This window comes from Lotus japonicus, chromosome 1 (assembly GCF_012489685.1).
Source record: "Lotus japonicus ecotype B-129 chromosome 1, LjGifu_v1.2".
Lineage (NCBI taxonomy): Eukaryota > Viridiplantae > Streptophyta > Magnoliopsida > Fabales > Fabaceae > Lotus > Lotus japonicus.
The window spans coordinates 47,065,907-47,082,384 of NC_080041.1; the positions used below are offsets into that span (position 1 = coordinate 47,065,907).

At 40.6% G+C, this 16,478-nt stretch overlaps 1 protein-coding gene across 1 annotated transcript; it reads right to left on the bottom strand.

Moving 5' to 3' along the window:
- Positions 1-4,509: 4,509 nt before the first annotated feature.
- LOC130737005 (phosphoserine phosphatase, chloroplastic-like) lies at positions 4,510-15,928 on the bottom strand. Its single transcript, XM_057588778.1, has 7 exons — positions 15,502-15,928; positions 15,245-15,377; positions 15,039-15,146; positions 7,325-7,363; positions 5,897-6,416; positions 5,316-5,393; positions 4,510-4,710 (listed from the first exon to the last, which is right to left on the bottom strand). Exons 1-7 carry the CDS (start codon positions 15,701-15,703, stop codon positions 4,525-4,527), a joined length of 1,266 nt encoding a protein of 421 aa, XP_057444761.1. The 5' UTR covers positions 15,704-15,928; the 3' UTR covers positions 4,510-4,524.
- Positions 15,929-16,478: the final 550 nt, after the last annotated feature.

The following is a 16,478-nucleotide window of genomic DNA, read 5'->3' on the forward strand; positions in this document are numbered from 1 at the left end:
AGCGCGCGCCTCCACCCCCTTTGGGGGTCCCTTCCCCATTGCGGGTTCCTTCCCCTCTAGGGAGTTGTTTTCTCTTTCTACATTCGGTGAGTTTCTACCACATCAGGTGGTTTTTCTACCACAATAGGTGGTTTTTTATCCAAAATAAGTGGGTTTTTTTGTTCTCCCCCTTGTTTGCCACTACCACCTACTTCTCCGTCGTCTCTTCACCTCTGTCCACCACCATTAGTGACATATCTGTAGCCATCGTCGTTTCTTTCATCCTCACCAGATCTACTGCCTTAACCGCCCTTTCACCGTCTCAGATCTGTGACCACCACCATCTGCTTCTCCCTCTTCACCAGATCTATCACAGATCTACGACTTTCAGTCACTCTCGTCGTACCAGATCTGAGGCTACCAACACCACCATTTGTGTCTCTCGTCTACACTAGATTTGTTGCCACCATTGGATCCCACTGTCAGCATCAACCACCTTGCACCTCGGTCTGCGCCCCCTCACCACCATCTACGACTTCAGCCACTTGCCATCACTCCTCTGCTCTTCTCTGTTCTTGCTGCGGCGATGCCTCTAGCAACAGTCTTCTCTCCCTGCCGCCATCTTTGCACCTCCATAGTGGATGTTTGCGTTCTCCTTCTCAACTCCAGCTGATCCATGTATGGAACCTTCAGAAGCTCCTATATTCCCCTAGTTTCCAGAGCTGCTTGATTGGTCCCCTTTTAGTGCTGATTGAAGCCATTATGCGTTCTCTTGTAAGAAGCATTGCTTGCAACTTCGACAGAGTCGGTTGAGTTGTTTATGGGAGCGCTAGTTAAGATGTTTTGTTTTCTTCGCTCAAAAGCCAATTAGCTTCTTCGGATTTGGGGGATTTTAGTGGCTTTGATTGACCTTTAAGGGTTTTGCATCATGTTTCTTTGTTGGTTTTGTCAGCTTAAATGTGAATGCTTGTTCTTCATTTCTTTATGTATGTGTGCATTGTTATAGTACTCTTAGAAAGATATTCTCGCATGGTGTAAGTGTTGTTTGGTAACGTTAGGTTTTATTCTATGCAGCTTTGACAAAAAAAAGGGTTTAACAAAGTATCCCTACTACTTTATTTTCATGAAGTATCCCGATGGTGTCTATGGTGAAGCACCGGGAATGTGCGTCGGTGCATCACCTATTCACAACCGTTGGATATTAGCTTTTTTTAATCAACGACCATAATTCTGTAAAGGCTACATGTTTACCCTGTTTTAAAACAAAACTCATTTTCACTCCCCAAATTGAGTTATAATTTAGGAATATATCATTGTTATCCTCAGACATTCAATTATTTCGAAATTTGGTCATGATTCTACCACCACCATGCCTCATACCAGCCAAATATGGAACCTCTCCAGACACCACCCAAGACCAGTTCATATGCAACCTACATCCAGGCACAAATGCAAAAACTCTGTCCAAGACCATTTGTTCACCCAGACTTCCACTCAGAACAGAGACATAATCAGAAGCAAACCTTGTCACTTCTTCACCTTCTTCCATGGCTTCCAATTTACAAATCCAAGGATCAGAACCACATGAGCTTTTTCAATTCAACCAGTGATTAAGAGGAGAGGAGAGGAAGCCAACCTAGATCCAGGTTTGCATTCCTTGAGGAAAGAGATGAGAAATGAGAGGAAGCCAAACCAATGTGAATGAATTTGTTCCTGCACTTAAACGGATCAAGATCCTCTAAGTTCATGTAATTCCATGTTGAAATTTTGTATTTATCTCTCTCTTCATATCTATTAAATTGAATAGGTGAGACCCTTTGAATATTTACAAAATGAGATAAGGACACAATGTTTCATTTATCATTGTAATGTCGCATGAGAGCATCATAGTCCCACTTAAACACCCATTCCTAATAGAAAAATCTAGGGTCCTCTAGAAGTACACACTCATTAACTTGTAATGATGACACTTACCCATGTATACTGTTGATAGAAACCAGCCAAAGAAGAGATAGGAAACTCAATATTATTGAAAAGCAACCCAGGTTATTCGAGTGAACCTGGACTCTCCTATTCCCGATTACACTCTCAGCTCCCTTTTATTTATAACATTCTCTCCCTTACACTAACTAACTCACTAAACTAACAACACACTAACTGACCTGCTTCTAACTAACCTATCAAATGTATAGTCCAGTTTTACATACTGTTTAAATATTTTTGAATTTAAAAACTAACAGTCACTTTAACACTAATTTTGTAAACCAGTACTCCTTAATGATCGAAAATTTGCTCCCTCCCAATCCTCCATCCCCAACAAAAGGGAAAACTACATATCTAATTATTGACATAACTATACATTCACATAAGGAAATTCATTTGAATCAGTACTATAGTTTTCTGGAATACTTGAGCTCAACATTTGAGATTCTAAACATGTCATTGATCCAGTGGCCGACACAAGTACCTGTCTTTACTATCATTTTCATACCCATAAAGAATAAATACTAGACTAGAGCTAAAAAAAATCTTAACCCTTCACCAAACTAAAACTAGTGGGATATTGTTATGATATGATATCGTACATCCATAAACAAATGGCTGCTAAATTCTCAATGCTCTAAAGCACAATGGGTGCTTTTATACATGCTAGAAACCTGTGTTGCACGGGTACGGGTACGGTATTGGGTACGCCTACGCGGTACGCGATTTTTGAAAAAATAGGGGTACGGGTACGTTAGATATATGTATATTTTTTTATACATAATATTTAAATATAAATAAATTATGCAAAAAAAAAAAGATAAATATAACTAATGAAAATAACATCCAAGACATAATTAGGGCCAAAATAAGATGTCATTTGATTTCATATGTTAACAGTAACACAGCTTACTGGCATACTGCCAAATTATGGCCAAAATGCATACAAATTACAAAATATAGAAAACGGGAAAAATGAAGAATACAAGACAAACTCAAGCCATAGCCTGATAGCCATGATTCTTAAGCACATGGAAATAATGCCAACATGCTAGCATCCAATCAAGCTTTAAAAACTTGCACAAAATGAAACTTTCTAAACTGAAAAATGCTTGTATGCAAGACCCACCAAAAAATTGACAAGCTTCAACCACTATGCAATACACAGAATCAAAATTGATCAGGGCATCAACCAAATTCAGCAAAGCAAAGCAAGAAGAAATTAAAGGAAAAAAGCAACATAAAAATGATGTGGAGGAGCGCGGGTACGTACCTGCGGTGGCGTGGTGGCCGGCGGCGGAGGAGAGCACGACGGTGGCCTGCTGGGTTTCCTCCTTCTATCGTGTCTCTTGAGTTCTTCTTCTGCCCTTCCTTCTTTTCACGCGATTTAGGGTTCTGTTTCTTTTTTTTTTAAGGCCAAAACGACGTCGTTTTGAGCCAGGAAAAAAAAAGAAGGGCAAAACGACATCGTTTTGGCCCGTAACCTTTTTTTTTTTTGTAACGGGTACGTACCTTATGCGTACCGGGTACGGGTACGCGGCCAATTTGGCCGTACCCATGCATCAGAGCTAGAAACATAAAAATCATTGGTAACAACTTAACAATCTTTTAAGAAAGAGTAGTACTGATTGTACGGAAACGAAAGTTACTAATGATTTTGTAAGTAATATGATTGGTCATGAATCCTTTATATATAGGCAACCTATCTGTTTTGTTTCACATGGTGATATATATTAAGAGCAAAAAACTTGCAATTCTTCTTCGTAATATATAGTAATCCTCGAGAAATTTGGGTAATGTAGTATTGAAATGCAAGGAAACTTATGAAAGCAATGCAAATGCATCTGCCCAAATAAAAAAAATATTAAGAAATTAGATGAACAAATCTTATTTACCAAGAAGAAACTTTAATGGCATTCAGCACACATCAAAGTTCATTTGCTGTGTTCGTTTTCGAACACTTTCTGGTTCTCTTATAAACGGGACATCAAAAAATAGGACAATTATTGTGTGGGATAAAAAAGAAAAAAGAAAAAAAGTTACCCCAACGAATTTATGAGGTCTTTAAAATCGAAAACTAGCCAATCAGCTTTTGCAGCAACAGCTTCCCGAAGTTGAACACCCGCATAACAGATGAACAAGTTAGCACCGCCTGGTCCACGAGCCTAGAATATGGCGGCAAACAGTTATCACATATGAAAATGGTCTAAGAGAGAAAGTAACAATGATATAACCAACTCAACCAAAATATAACCATAATTCATCTATCAACATTTTAACATTACTGCTGTTCTGTGTGTGAAATTTAAAAGCTGTTTGGTTTAGTAGGACAATGCAGAGATGAGAAAACAAGTTAATACTTAATACAGAAGGTGGTTCAATAAGCCCCCCAAGCCGAAGCAAAAAAAATCCCCTAGTTGGGAATGAGATATTTCATAAAACTACCAGGAATTATGCAGTATTCTCTTTACCTCAAAATCAGTTGCACCGTCCCCAACCATCGTTAATGTTTTGTATCCATGAGCCTGAAAATCAGTTTGATTGGCTTAACAAATAATACAATCAGTTAAAAAAATAACAAGCTAGTTCATGGCTAACCTTTTTTATTTGTTGGACTGCAGAAGCTTTTCCTCCACTCCTTGAAGTAGGCTCATTTTCATCAAACCCCAGAAACTCTCCAGTTCTTCCAAAAAGTAGTTGATTGGCAAAAATATTCTCTTGTGGAATCCCAAGTATTGATGCAACAGGCTTCATAAGAAGTGTCCAAGTTAGTTAGAAAGATAATTGAGAATCTAATTCATTATCCTGTAAATAGAGCCAACATGCTTATTAAATGTCAAGGGAACTGCAAATAATTATAAACGTCATAAGAATGTTAAATTATGAAAAGCATTTGAATGAGAAGAGCATTAGAAGATATTGACACAAGCTGTTAATTTTGTTCATTATGCATCAAAATAATTTCAAAACTTGCAGGATGGCACAGGAGAGAAATGGAAGAGGTCTTGACAGAAATCTAAATAAATATCAGATTTTTTGCCTTCTAAGTATCCTAAATACATCAAGCATCTAATATTCAATCCATATTTTAAATTAAAATGGATATTTATTATATTCAGCAAATGAAATATGATGAGTAACATTATTTTAATAAAAGCTATTGCAAAACCTGTATACAACATGATATGTTGAGTGTTGACAAATTATGGGCATGCAACGACTGCACAAACGTGTTTTCAAATATTTTCACAAGCAGTATACTATAATCTTAAATTCAATCCCTATTCACAAATATCCTCCTCTAAGCCCAAAATGAATCAGAAACAACCATTAATTAAAAGTATTCTTCATACATTGATCATTTGACGGAAGCCACCAGAGATCAGATAAACATGAATGTTATTAGCCTTTATGATGCAGCGGAAGTCGTACTAGGATTGCAAGCGCAAATCCTAAAAGAAAAGGTTTCTGTTTCTGGAATCCACCAGAAAGTAAGGGTTAGCAAGTACTGAACCCTAAAAAGATAACTCTGGAATCCACCAGTAAAGAGAGAAAAATCTCAAATTTGATTATCAATAATAAACTGAATAGGCTATTGCCTTACACGTGCTTAAATAGAGAAATAGGAAAACCCTAATGAAACTAAAAATAATGAAAATCCTAACTAAAAGATCCTAAACTCAATTAGAAAGTAATTAAAAATAACAAATCCTAACAAATTGATCCTAAACTTAATTAAAAACAGAATAGATTCGGAATGATCCTAAATATATTTAAAAATACTAAAAATAATAAATTCATAATTAATTTGCTCCTGCATCAGGCTCCTCTTCTTGTGAAGAACTCGACCCCGAGTTCTAACGTAACAAAAAAAAACAAAGGAGGCCTCTGTTCGGAACTCATGAACGACATTAAGAATGCCAGGGTCAAATACCCAAATTTGTGTAGAACTATCTGATGTCCGCATGAATGCGTCACAACCAAGTGCCTCTGATGTCTTTACATTCTCCTCTTCTTCCAAAGAACTTGACCACAAGTTCTCTTCTAAATAAAAGGCTTCAATATGCAAACCAACCAAACGAACAACACCATTACTACAACTTCGAACTATTTTTTCATCATCTCCTTCAACAAATATCTCATGAGCACCATCACTATCTTTAAGCAATTCTAACCTCTCCAGTTTCTCCAAAATAACATTGGGGGCTTTTGAATTATAGGGGATAATGCTTTGTACTCCTGTAGGAAGCGGAGTTGAAGATTTGACTGTAAGAAACTCTGAGGACTTCATGTGGCCAAAGTTTTCATCTTTTGTAACGTCTACTTCCCTTGGTTTCTGCGCAGATGGTACCAAATCATCCACCAACATTTTTGCCTCATCTTCCATGTCAACAATAGAGGATGGCGCAAATGAAATTTGAGAATCTGATTCCGAAGAAGTTGCGTACATAGGTCTTGCAGATGGACATGAATTTGAAATAGGTTTTGGTAGGGGTTGTGGCAAGGAAATTGGATTTGCAGTCGGTGATATGTTGGGGTAAGGATTGATAAGGTTGGATGTAGCAGGTTGGGGGTGTGGAGTTTCGGTGGTTTTAGAGGTTGGGTACTAAACTTGGTAATAAGGATGAGATACGGATGGTGAATGCAAAGATTGGGAAGGTAAAGATATAGCGGAACGATTGTTGTTGTTGTCGCGCGGAAACCTATGTGGTTTCCCTCTCCTGTCTCGTCGCCGGTTACCGTTGTTGGTATTGTTGATCTGCGCCGTTAAAGCCGCCGTGAACGTCGCCATATGTTGTATCATTTGTTGTGTCATATGTTGCGTAATAGCAGTTAGGGCCGCGGTAAGAGCCGCGGTAACATCCTTTAGGTCTGCATTGGTCATTGGTTGATCTTCCATGGTTGATCAAGCAAAGAAAAGAGACAGGAGAAAGCCTGCTCTGATACCACTTGATGCAGCGGAAGTCGTACTAGGATTGCAAGCGCAAATCCTAAAAGAAAAGGTTTCTGTTTCTGGAATCCACCAGAAAGTAAGGGTTAGCAAGCACTGAACCCTAAAAAGATAACTCTGGAATCCACCAGTAAAGAGAGAAAAATCTCAAATTTGATCATCAATAATAAACTGAATAGGCTATTGCCTTACACGTGCTTAAATAGAGAAATAGGAAAACCCTAATGAAACTAAAAATAATGAAAATCCTAACTAAAAGATCCTAAACTCAATTAGAAAGTAATTAAAAATAACAAATCCTAACAAATTGATCCTAAACTTAATTAAAAACAGAATAGATTCGGAATGATCCTAAATATATTTAAAAATACTAAAAATAATAAATTCATAATTAATTTGCTCCTGCATCACTTTAGCTTCTGGACTAACTCTTCAACGCCAGGGGAAAGCCTGCATATAAAAAAGTAGGACCATAAACATTATTACAAATCTGTCAGAACTAATCAGTTCAACACTTTGGATAAACAGAGATCAGAAAGTGGAGTAAAAGAAAGTAGACAGTTAAGCTTTGGCAATACAGATATCAAACTTTTTTCTCACCATAGTTTCAGCTGGTTTTAACTAGGGATGAGCCAATAACACCACTATCAACATATAAAGTATACGAGAGGTCGCATTTTATTTCCATAATTAAACTCTCCTAGTCTCCTGTAATAAATTAAAATGTAACATGAATATAATTTTTGGCTTTGGACAACATGCAGCATTTATTTTTAAGAGTCAAGATATATTTATCTTAAAGCTTGCATAAGGTGACCAACTAAGCATTAGATAGGAGAAAACATACATCACCTCACTGAAAGTTTTTCACTGCTAGTAGATAGCACAATGGTTGTGGTTTCATAGCCATCCTAGGGGAGAGTGACTAAACTCGTTTCATTTGTCAATCTAACCCTGAACTTAATCATGATTTATCTGTTTCAGACATGGACGAAAACCTCAAACTGGCACAGCAAACTGCGTATGACAGCCAATGGTAGACCAAAGACCTAAGTACCCATCTGACATCATTTCTCTTCCAGATAGGCAGACATTTTTTTTGGTATTACCAAAGTATTCTGATAGGCCCTCAAGTGGAGATTGGGCCACATCACACACTGCACAAGAAGTCAGGCCCAAAGTGTGGCGGGTTTATGTTAGGAAGAGAAAGAAAGGAGAACAATAGAGAGAATATGAGCTGGAAGAGAGAGGGATGAATAGCATGAAGTTAGTTACGGGAAATACGGGATGAGGGGAGTGTGTAAGAAGGAGAGATTCCCTATATAGGCATTCTGTTAGTAAGGGAAAAGGGTATGGAATATTTTGGTTGTTAGAATTGAGTAGAGAGCAAGTTCTCTCTATAGGAGTTTTCACTCTGGGATAGGAGCTTTAGCTTCTGTATTTGTTCCATTTCAATCAATATTACTGAGTAATCTATTTTCTGCACTCTGGTTATCTTCACTGTTGCATTGGTTCCCATCAATTTGGTCCGACCTGCCGGATACTTCGAGATGGTTACCGGTGATAGGAGAGGTTGATTTGAGTCGTGAATGCCACCGAAGAAGAAGATGGAAGCGAAAGTAGCTGCTCTGGAAAATGAGGTTGCCAGTCTTCGAACCACCCTGGTCACGATGCAGGAGCAAGCGGAGAATAATCAGGCACAATTGCTTGCACTCTTTGCCCAGAACCTGTCCAAGCAAAATCCTGAGAAGGAGGACTCAGGGAGCATTCGAAACACTACCACCCCACTTCGATCTGAGAAGGATGCAGGAGTAACATCTTGTGTGTCGGGATGGACCAAGCTCGATGGAGGCCACTTGGACGAATTCCGGAAATCCGCCAAGAAGGTGGAGCTACCAATGTTCAATGGCGATGATCCCGCTGGTTGGATTGCTCGCGCAGAGGTGTACTTCCACATCATGGGTACAAGCCCAGAAGTTAAGGTGAATCTAGCACATCTGTGCATGGAGGGAGCGACGATCCATTACTTCAATTCTCTGCTGCATTTGGACCCAGGATTAACCTGGGAAAAACTTACTAATGAGTTGTTGGAACGTTACGGTACCGCTAACAAGGGAGATGTGTTCGAGCAGCTCTCCGATCTGCAACAGCAAGGAACCATTGAAGAGTATGTGCTGGATTTTGAGCGTCTGCTATCGCAGGCCCCAAATCTCCCAGATGAACAATATTTTGGCTATTTCATCCATGGGTTACGAGAAGATATACGGGCAAGGGTGAGGAGCATGCGAGCTCTGACCTCATTGCCTCGCTCTCGCTTGATACCGCTGGCTAAAGCGGTGGAGACGGAGCTCCATGGACCAACTCGCTCGTCGATCGGGTCGAAAGGGGGTGGAACCCGTTTGGGCTACGGGTCGGGTTCGAATGCACGACCGGCCCACCAGATTTCTACCGGGTCAAGCCCAACGGGTAGGGATCCAAACCCAGGATGGGTTATGGTGAAGAATGACAAACCAGAACGGCGAGAGGAGAAGGGAAATTCCCGTTTGGCTCCACGAGACAGAGGGATTCGACATCTTCCCTATCAAGAACTCTTGGATCGACGCCAGAAAGGGTTGTGTTTCAAGTGCGGAGGAAAATTCCATCCTCTTCACCAATGTCCTGATAAGCAGCTGCGCATCATGCTGCTGGAAGAAGGGGATGACGATGGTGAAGCCCCAGTGCTCGGGGCGGAGGACGCCGCCGACGACGATGCAGCGATTGACGGTGCCTGTAGTATCATGCGTTTAAGTTCTGAACCGATCCAAGCGCAGACGATGAAGCTGCGAGGAGCAATACTTGGCGTACCAATCCTCATCCTAGTGGACAGCGGAGCCACCCACAACTTTATCTCCAAGCGAGTCGTCGAATCGATGGGATGGACAGTCAGTGACACTCCAACAATGCGTATTCTGCTGGGAGATGGTAGCAAAACCACGGCCAGTGGCAAGTGTGAGCAAATTGCTGTGGGAATTGAGAATTACAAGGCTGCGGTTGATGCAATCCTCTTTGATCTCGATGGCATAGACTTGGTCCTAGGAGTGGCATGGCTAATCACACTGGGAGATGTGCTGGTCAATTGGGGAAAACAAACCATGCGTTTTCAGCAAGAGGGCACATGGTACCATTTCCAAGGCCAAGGAAGGGGGCCGAGCAATCAACTGGCTTTGCAGAGTTTCTTTGGTCAGGATGCCAAGTTGTCAGAGAGATCTTCCCCACTGGGTATTTTGAGCTCACAGTTTTCTTCGAACCAGAACAAGGAAAATGGGTTTCTTTCAGAGGAACAGGGCAAACAATTAACCTCCCTGTTAGCTCGTTTTGCTGATGTCTTCACCGAGCCAAGTGGCCTTCCTCCCAAACGGCAAAGGGAGCACCAAATCACGTTGATCGCAGGCCATGGGCCAATAAACGTGCGACCATACAGGTACTCGCACCATCATAAAGATGAGATTGAGAAGCAGGTGCAAGGCATGCTGCACATGGGGATCATCCGACACAGTCAAAGCTCGTTCTCCAGCCCTGTGATTCTGGTCAAGAAAAAAGACGGAACGTGGAGGATGTGTGTCGATTACCGTGAATTGAACAAGGCTACGGTCCCAAACAAGTTCCCAATTCCAGTGATCGATGAGCTCCTCGATGAATTACATGGCGCACGTTTTTTCTCCAAATTGGACCTGAAATCAGGTTATCACCAAGTCCTTGTGAAAGAGGATGATGTCCATAAAACTGCTTTCCGGACGCATGAGGGGCACTACGAATATCTAGTTATGCCTTTCGGTTTAATGAACGCGCCCTCCACCTTTCAAGCGCTGATGAATGAGGTGTTCAGGGATTTGCTCCGTCGGGGGGTCCTCGTTTTCTTCGACGATATCCTCGTATCTAGCTCAGATTGGGACTCGCATTTGCACCAGTTGACTGTTGTTCTCGAGAGGCTGAGGAAACAGAGTTTGGTGGCCAACCGGAAAAAGTGTTCATTTGCCCAGGAATCAGTTGAGTATTTAGGGCATGTGGTGTCTCATAAGGGGGTAGCTATGGACCCAAGCAAGATACAGAGCATTGTCAACTGGCCTACCCCAAAGAATGTCAAGGGGGTGAGGGGTTTCTTGGGGCTTACGGGTTATTACCGCAAGTTTGTCCAAGATTACGGGAAGATAGCACGGCCTCTAACAGAGCTGACTAAGAAGGAGGGGATTAAGTGGAATTCCCAGACCCAACAAGCTTTTGAGGCTTTGAAGACTCGCATGACTACAGACCCTGTTTTAGCCTTACCAGATTTTTCCAAACCATTCACAATTGAGAGCAATGCATCAGGGAACGGGGTCGGGGCAATTCTGCTCCAGCAAGGCAAACCCATAGCCTATTTCAGTAAAGCTCTGAGTGAACGCAACCTCACTAAATCAGCCTATGAAAAGGAATTAATGGCCATCGTCCTTGCTGTGCAGCACTGGCGCCCTTATTTGTTAGGAAGACAATTCACGGTTTGCACAGATCAAAAGAGTTTGCGCCAACTCCTTCACCAGCGGATTACCACGGTAGACCAGCAAAATTGGGCTGCTAAGCTGCTGGGTTACCGCTTTGATATTGTTTACAAACCGGGACCAACAAACAAGGGAGCGGATGCTTTATCCCGTATGTTTGGAGAAGGGGAATTTCAGTCTTTAGTGTCTGTTCCAAGCTGGATTGAAGGAGACCAATTGATTCAGGAAGTCCACGAGGATCCCAAACTCATGTCCATTATTTCTGATTTGCAAGGTAACCCAACAAGTCGACCTGGGTACACCTACATTCAGGGGGTGCTGTACTATGCAAAGCGAATGGTAATTTCTGCGACTTCCCAGTGGATTCCCAAGCTTCTCCAAGAGTTCCACTCTACCCCCCAAGGGGGCCATTCGGGATTCTATCGAACGTATCGAAGGTTGGCGGCAAACGTGTATTGGATTGGAATGAAAGGCATTGTCCAGCAATACGTGAAGGAGTGTGACGTTTGCCAGCGTCAGAAATATGTGGCTACCTCACCGGGAGGTCTGCTCCAACCTTTGCCAATTCCTGAGCGAATATGGGACGAGTTGTCCATGGATTTCATTACGGGACTACCCAAAGTGAGAGGGATTAATACTGTATTCGTGGTTGTGGACCGTCTATCCAAATACGCCCACTTCATTCCCTTGAAACACCCTTACACCGCTAAGGGGGTGGCGGAGGCGTTTGCCAAAGAGGTGGTGCGACTTCATGGTGTCCCTGTGTCTATTGTGAGTGACCGTGATCCAGTATTTGTGAGTAGTTTCTGGACTGAGCTTTTCAAGCTGCAGGGTACCCGTTTGGCCATGAGCACAGCTTATCACCCCGAAACTGACGGGCAAACGGAGGTGATCAACCGTTGCCTTGAAACGTACTTACGTTGTTTCATTGCTGATCAGCCACGCACTTGGCTTCAGTGGCTGCCGTGGGCAGAGTATTGGTACAACACAACGTACCATGTCTCGACTGGAACCACTCCATTTGAGGTGGTTTATGGACGCGCTCCACCGACTCTGTTGCGTTTTACAATTGGGGAAACCAAGGTTGAAGCTGTGGCCCGAGAACTGCAGGACAGGGATGAGGCTTTGCGTCAATTGAAGGCTCATCTTCTCCGTGCCCAAGTGGTTATGAAATCCCAGGCTGATGCGAAACGCAAAGATAGACATTTTGAACTTGGGGAATGGGTGTTCGTGAAGTTGCGCCCGTACAGGCAGCAGTCTGTAGCTCACTGGATTAACCCCAAGCTGTCCCCTCGTTATTTTGGTCCTTTTGAGATCATTGGACGCGTTGGGGCTGTCGCATACAAACTCCGTTTGCCTGAAACTTTGAGGATCCACCCCGTGTTTCACGTCTCACTTTTGAAGAAGGCAATTGGAGACTATCAAGTGGAGAAAGAACTGCCAGAGGGCCTTGCTGGGGAAGTTTCTGCTCCCATTGAACCACACTCTATTCTGGCTACTCGCACCATTCAACAGCAAGGAGGCGCGGTTACGCAATACTTGGTTCACTGGCAAGGGAAACCCGAAGAGGAAGCAACTTGGGAAGATGAATTGACACTTTCAAACCAATTTCCCGCTTTCAACCTTGAGGACAAGGTTGTTTCTCAAGATGGTGGGATTGATAGGCCCTCAAGTGGAGATTGGGCCACATCACACACTGCACAAGAAGTCAGGCCCAAAGTGTGGCGGGTTTATGTTAGGAAGAGAAAGAAAGGAGAACAATAGAGAGAATATGAGCTGGAAGAGAGAGGGATGAATAGCATGAAGTTAGTTACGGGAAATACGGGATGAGGGGAGTGTGTAAGAAGGAGAGATTCCCTATATAGGCATTCTGTTAGTAAGGGAAAAGGGTATGGAATATTTTGGTTGTTAGAATTGAGTAGAGAGCAAGTTCTCTCTATAGGAGTTTTCACTTTGGGATAGGAGCTTTAGCTTCTGTATTTGTTCCATTTCAATCAATATTACTGAGTAATCTATTTTCTGCACTCTGGTTATCTTCACTGTTGCATTGGTTCCCATCATATTCTCACAGCCGGCAACCATGAGACAAATCCTCTCGAGATAAGTGCAAAGGCCTCTCCTAACAAATCCTTCTCCATGCACAACACCAAGGGATCTAACCCTCGACTAAATGCTTAAGGAGCACAACTTTCTACCAACTTTGCTAGGACTTGTTGGTAGATATAGACAAACATTGTACATCAAATAACTAAAGAAACCGCAAATTGATGTTGTGATTAGGTTTTTCCATCATTAGGACATTTGATCATGTCACACAAAAGAAAAATATTAGTCAATGAGAGATTTGTGCCAAAATGAATTGGAAATGTTGTTAACTCTGGCATAGATACATGAGTGTTACCACTTTGACTCATCTAACAATCGCACTTGAACCTTGGTAAAACCAGACTGAGTGCTGTCAATCGTTTATCCATTCAAAATGTTCAAAATAAATCCTCTCATATGTTCCAAATTTTAAGGCGAGAATAAATCCTCTGTTCTGTAAAACTAATTTTCTGGCCACATGCAACATTAATCCTAAAGGCTATAAATGTCTTGATGTTACTGGTTTAATCTTTCTTTCTAAAGTTGTCCTTTTTAATGAGTATAAGTTTCCTTATCCAGAACTATTCAGCCCATCTTCTAACAATTCAACATTTTCTAATACCTATATACCATATTTTCCTTCATTTCGTAATTCTGGTACATCTATTTCACAGTCATCATCTTCAGTTTTGTGAGAACCAGTAACATCACATTCTCCAAATAATTCTTCATGATTCTGTTTCTCCACATCATTCTCATAATTCCTCTGCATCTAATTCCTCTTCTCCTTCATCTTCTACTGATCCTATACCAGCAACTTCTAATGGTTTATCTTCTTATTCCACTTATCATTCTCAGTACAAACAGCAGCCCTGAAGTTCTTCCTACGGTCACTATTCCATCTCCCACAAATATTCATTTAATGCAAACAAGAGCAAAATCTGGCATCTTTAAATCACTCAAAGTTTGTCATATTCCTGCTGATCTTCAGGTTGCTGACATCCTTACAAAGTCTCTCACAGCAACTAGATTTGTGTATCTCAGAGACAAACTTAGAGTGTTTGACAGATTCATTTACTATAGTTTCAAATTTTGTATCCTGAATTTGTAAGGCGGCATATTAGAGTAAGTACTATGTTGGGTTTGTATTAGAGTATTACACATGTTTAGTTTATGTCAGTGTACAGTACACCCTGCTGTAGTGGATCATTTCCACTAGTTAGTTACTTGACTGTTGGTTATTACAGTGCTAAGTGCTAACCATACTGTTAGTTAGTTTTCTGATTACTGTACGCTTCTCATGTAAGCTTCTCTAATCTATATAAACTGAGATGTAACACATTCATGAACAATGAGAATTACTTAGTTTCACACTCTTCTACTTGTTGTCTGTTCCTGTTTCTTATAAATCAAAAGCAAAATACGAAACATTAAGTCATAAGTTCACATTGTTTATCAAAATGTCAAATCAGCTCATGCCAATAAACGCTGAGACGTTTAAAGAAATCAGTGAGTCTCAAACACACCTCGGGGGGTTTTGATGAAGAAAATTCTGAAGCTGAGATAAAGAGGGCTTGAACAAAGACAATCTAGCAGCCAAGGCTTCCTCAAACGGAACAGAACCACCCATTGCTCTACAAAAAACATCAATATTCAAATCATATAGCACAAATAAATAATACCAAATATTTTTTTAAAACAAAATTAAACAACACCCAATTGAAAATCCAACCTAGCAGTCCATTCTGCAACAGCCTTCCCAGCTCCACAGAATTCAGCAAGCTCATCAATACCTTCATCCAAACACACAGTGCTATCCACATCAAAGCACACAGCATCACTATTTCTCCAAATCTCAAGAGTTTCTACCATTACCCCAAAAAAAAAACTATTATTATCATGGTTCCCACAAAAGGATGGAATTAAATAACATGAGTGTGGAGTGTGGACAATGACAATGACAGACAAATATCATGCAATACTAAACACCTTTGGAAGCAAGCGTGTTCTCGAAATGGCCAACTTGGGATCCCCCAACAGAGGAAGAACACTGCTTCTTCACCATCCCAATTCGAATCCCACGCTGACCCTTCCTCAGATGCAGCGTGGATGCAGAGAAAAGACAAGATCTTTGGTTTCTAACACCAAAAATAGGAACTGGGTTGATCCCAGAACTCACCAACCCTTCCATGAAAGCTCTTCACGCAATCACAGACAGCAAAATGGTGAATAGAAAGAAAACGAAAAATGACAGAACTTAGATTTTGGAAGCCAAGTAAATTTCGGAAATCAACAAACAAACAAAGGAAAGTGGAAGCGTTGTGGGGTTGCGTTGCGTAGAGAGAATCAGAGTTCAGAGAGGGTAGGTGAGGCTCGACCTCAACGACTCCATTACTACAGTACTAGTTATGTGCCATTCTTTTCAAAATGTTCTTGTCCTTTATTTTAATATTTTAGAAGAAAATATTTTTACTTTTATAACAAATTATTTTTTTCAAACCGAATTACATTTTTTTTTACAAGAGGAAAGGTATAGTGAATGACATTGAATATTAATGTTAGGGTTAAATATATTTTTAAAGTCACATTTTTTAAAAGTCACATTTTTTTAAAAAAATTTGTTCCAAAATATAAGTCACTTTCTAATATCTAGGAAGTATTAAATAATTTTTTTTAAGTTCACCCTCATATTTAATATGAAAGAGATGATAAATTTTAGAAGTATTAACTTGAAGAAAGAAAATCATAGGAAAATAAATAAGGGTAATATAGGAAAGTAAATCATTTTTCTTACAAATTTATTATTAGTAACTATTTTTCTTAATCTAAGAGAATTAGTTATTTGTGACTTATATATAGGAACAGAGGGAGTAGTGAAGTGGATTTTTTTTAAGTTGAATTGGATTTGATCCTTCTAAAATTAATTCATAACTTTTTTAGTTTACAATGAAATGAGTGAAATTAGT